Source organism: Dendrobium catenatum, unplaced genomic scaffold, assembly GCF_001605985.2.
Source record: "Dendrobium catenatum unplaced genomic scaffold, ASM160598v2 fragScaff_scaffold_1684, whole genome shotgun sequence".
Lineage (NCBI taxonomy): Eukaryota > Viridiplantae > Streptophyta > Magnoliopsida > Asparagales > Orchidaceae > Dendrobium > Dendrobium catenatum.
Window position 1 is genome coordinate 388,755 of NW_021320146.1, and position 3,675 is coordinate 392,429.

General features: G+C 37.9%; 1 protein-coding gene across 1 annotated transcript; it reads left to right on the forward strand.

Moving 5' to 3' along the window:
• The first annotated feature begins 2,211 nt into the window (after window positions 1-2,211).
• LOC110103695 (histone H1) lies at window positions 2,212-3,359 on the forward strand. The gene is made up of 2 exons (XM_020832503.2): window positions 2,212-2,523; window positions 2,621-3,359. Exons 1-2 carry the CDS (start codon window positions 2,359-2,361, stop codon window positions 3,242-3,244), a joined length of 789 nt encoding a protein of 262 aa, XP_020688162.1. The 5' UTR covers window positions 2,212-2,358; the 3' UTR covers window positions 3,245-3,359.
• The last annotated feature ends 316 nt before the right edge of the window (window positions 3,360-3,675 follow it).

The following is a 3,675-nucleotide window of genomic DNA, read 5'->3' on the forward strand; positions in this document are numbered from 1 at the left end:
GGCGGGCCAAGGCGTGGGGTTGGTCGGCCGGCGGGAGGTGGCTGCCAGGTAGCCGGTGGCCTGGGCGGTTCAGGGAGAGGCAGCGGCAAGGGGCAAGGGGAAGGGAGAAGGAGAATTTTCAAGGGATTCGAGTGGCCACAAATTCACTCACCTCAATTATCTTCAATCTGAATTTCCATAAAGATACCTTGGACGAAAATCTAGAACTCACAAAGAGATCTATCTTTTCCGATGAACTCACTAAGAGATCTAGGAGGCATGAACTCACAAAGAGAACATATGAGCAAATTTTTCATTCATCAAAAACTAAAACTCCAAGACTAAGCCTTTATATAGGCCATCCGAAAAATACAAACCATAAAGACGACATTGCCCTTGAGCTACCATATGCAATAACTTCCTCATAGGGGTGCAAGTGGAAAACATAAAATATAAATGACATGAATAAAAATAAAACATCAGAAATAGAGACTATGAATAGTGGTCGTCGCTCGACGATCCCTCCGATGGTAGGTGTGTCGAAATCTCCTATGGATGTCCTCATCATAGCCACCTCTTGAACTTGTAGGTGTCACCTCTAGAATCCTATCAACCATGTGGATGATTCTCGACAAAAGATAAAGTTAAGTGGGGGAGATTGTGAAACCTTTAAGTAGAGTGAATCTAAACTCTTAAACATCGAAACACATTTTGATGTAATGGTAGAATTTTGTTAAAAATTCCATAAATTAAGCATGCTCCTAGCACTCCTAGTATTGATCACCTCCTAGAAAATTATACTAACAAGACAAAACCATGGAGCCATTATGCTAAAAGTGGACAATATATCAATAGTTCATCATCAATCTATTAACTTTGTTAGAGAATTTTGAAAAAACCAATTAGAGCAACAAGTAACATAAGAAATTGAAGAAGAAAAGATCTTAAAGTACTTTAACTATTATCCCAATCGACAAAAATTGCCATTTTCGAGCACACCAATCCTAGCACCAATCGCAATATGGATTTTCATCAAAACCTCTCGCACTCATCTTGATTTAATTATTGAAGAAGGTTATTCGTATTTTCTTTTGATGGTTTTGGATGTTTTATTTCAACAATTATTTCTTTCAATGCTTTTTTATGTGTTGATGTTCTCACATTATTGCATTCTTATTTTGATTTATATTAATGAAATGAAATTGTACATTTCATTCCGTTATTTATGTTGATATATTATATTATATTATTTGTATATTAAATTTCTTCTCTTAAGTATAAAATAAGTTTTATTTTCCCTTCATCGCATCCAGTGTTTTTAGGGTGCACCGTCTTCCAAACCCAAAATACGATAGTTTAAAATCCTCAGATCAATCAAACTTCGCCAAGAGTAAAGTTTCTATTAAAGTATGATTATCATCAAAGAATAGGCTCAATACCTCCAGGTGTGAGAAATGACACAATGGACAATGTTCTAGGGAGACAAATCAAATTGCTCATACAGATCCAACTTTACTCAAGCTAGTAGAATTACATTAGAAACAAGACGGAAGGAGCTCGACTAGATAAGCCAAGAACAAAAATCATCGAGATAATCAACTGATCAGATCCCAAGTTCTTGTACTGACACCTTTGGATATCAATGGAGAACCTCATCTTGTGACTTATTAAGTACAAATAAACCTTTTGTAACTCATTATTAAAAAAAGATGCATTATAATCTTGTAATTTCAAAATAGGGTGTATCTTTTCTACTACTTCAAATTCAAAATTAGATCCTCTTTTATGATTAAATTTTCAATATTCCAAGTTATATCAGCTCCTTTACTTCCCCACTTTCACCTTCAATAAAAAAACCTCTCAGAAAACCCTAAAGTATTCTTCAAGAAACCATAATATCAAGCAAACTCACACAAAACCACGTGAAAGATCAACAGCACTTGAAATCAGAATTTCTCTCATAGCACTCAACCAAATCAAGCAAGGCCGTGATCGTTTTAAAGCCAAGCTTCAGAGCTTCAAAACAGTTTAAAAATCTCTTCGATTCATCAACCACAGCTTAAGACATTCACAGAAGAAGAGAAAGCAAAAGCACACCTAAAAACCCCTCAAATCAGAACCATTCTTTCATCACCTCAGTTAATCTAATTCTCCAAGCCGTAGATTGGAGACAGATCCAAGGGCCCATATTTAAAACCTAAAGTTAGAAATCCGGATGAAGGAACCTTACTCCAATCAAAAATTTCCACGAGTCATCTTTCTCGCAGCCCCTGAGTATTTAATCCCCTTCTCCACGCCGTCGTCTCTCACCGGACTCCGGCATCTCTCTCTCTCTTTTCTCTTCTCTGCATCTTGAGACACTAACCCTGCTCTAATCCCATGGCGACTGAGGAAGTTCTGGCTCCAGCTGTTGAAGAACATGTCGCCGATCCGGCGCCCGTGGACCCAACCGGTGAGACGGGGGATCGCGCAGCCTCAAAGGAAGATAAACCGAAGAAACCTCGCAAGCCACGCGCTCCTGCCTCTCATCCTCCTTATATCGAGGTAATTCACATTTCATGATCATAAGATTGCCTCAATTATTTTCCGATGTTCCCCTTTCATCTGATCTAATGAGTTCTTCAATGCGGGGAAACCCTAGATGATTCAAGAGGCAATAACCTCGTTGAAGGAGAAGACAGGATCTAGCCAGTATGCGATCACCAAATTCATCGAACAAAAACACAAGGACCACATCCCCTCGAACTTCAAGAAGCTCCTTCTCTTCCATCTCCGCAAGCTCACAGCTGCAGGAAAGCTTAGCAAGGTGAAGAACTCCTACAAAATCCCCGCTGCCTCTGCTGAACCGGCGAAGGCAAAGGCAACTTCGAAGCCGAAGCCCAGTGCTTCTGCAGCCAAGCCAAAGGCGAAGCCATCGGTAAAGCCAAAAGCCAAGGCGGTGGTGAAACCAAATAAGAAGTCTGCTGTGTCCGCCAAGCCCAAGGCTAAGGCGGTTGGTGCAAAGTCAAAGACGAAATCTGTTTCCAAACTGAAACCAGTGGCAAAGGTTGCGAAGCCGAAGCCTAAAACTGTGGCGACCAAGGCTTCTACACGTCCGGCCAAGGCGGCGAAGACTTCGGAGAAAGACACGCTGGGAAAGAAGAAGGTGGCAAAGCCAGTCAAGAAGGTTCCCTCAGCAAAGGCATCGGAGAAGGCGAAGACGGTGAAGCCGACAGCGAAGGCTGTGTCGAAGAAGACGCCGGCGAGAAAAACGAAGAAGCTGTGAGAGTGATTTATAAATTTTCTTGTTTCTTAAGCGTGGCAATGTCCGTAAATTTTAAGATTCAGCTGCTTTTATTATTATTATTAATGAAAATTACGCTGTTGATATTTTTATTGAATTGTTTTGCTACTAATATATATATATATATATATAATATATATATATAATATATAATATATATATATATATATATATATATATATTTAAGCTTTTAATAAAAGTATAAGTAGTTTTGTAGGGAATATTTATAGTTTTTTATAAAGTTGACTATAAAATTATCATAAAACATAATCAAAATAATAAATTTTTTTATTAAAATAATAAGAAAATAAAAAAATAATAATAATTTAAAAATTCATGATTGTTACCTAAATGTAAAATAATAAAAAAAATAATCTCAAATAGATCTTTAATTTTATAAATCAATCCATCCA

Excerpts from the sequence above, each read along its gene's own strand:
- LOC110103695 (XM_020832503.2), top strand. The coding sequence starts at position 2,359 with ATGGCGACTGAGGAAGTTCTGGCTCCAGCTGTTGAAGAACATGTCGCC. Across the intron at positions 2,524-2,620 it reads CTCATCCTCCTTATATCGAG|ATGATTCAAGAGGCAATAAC; the intron begins GTAATTCACATT and ends GGGAAACCCTAG.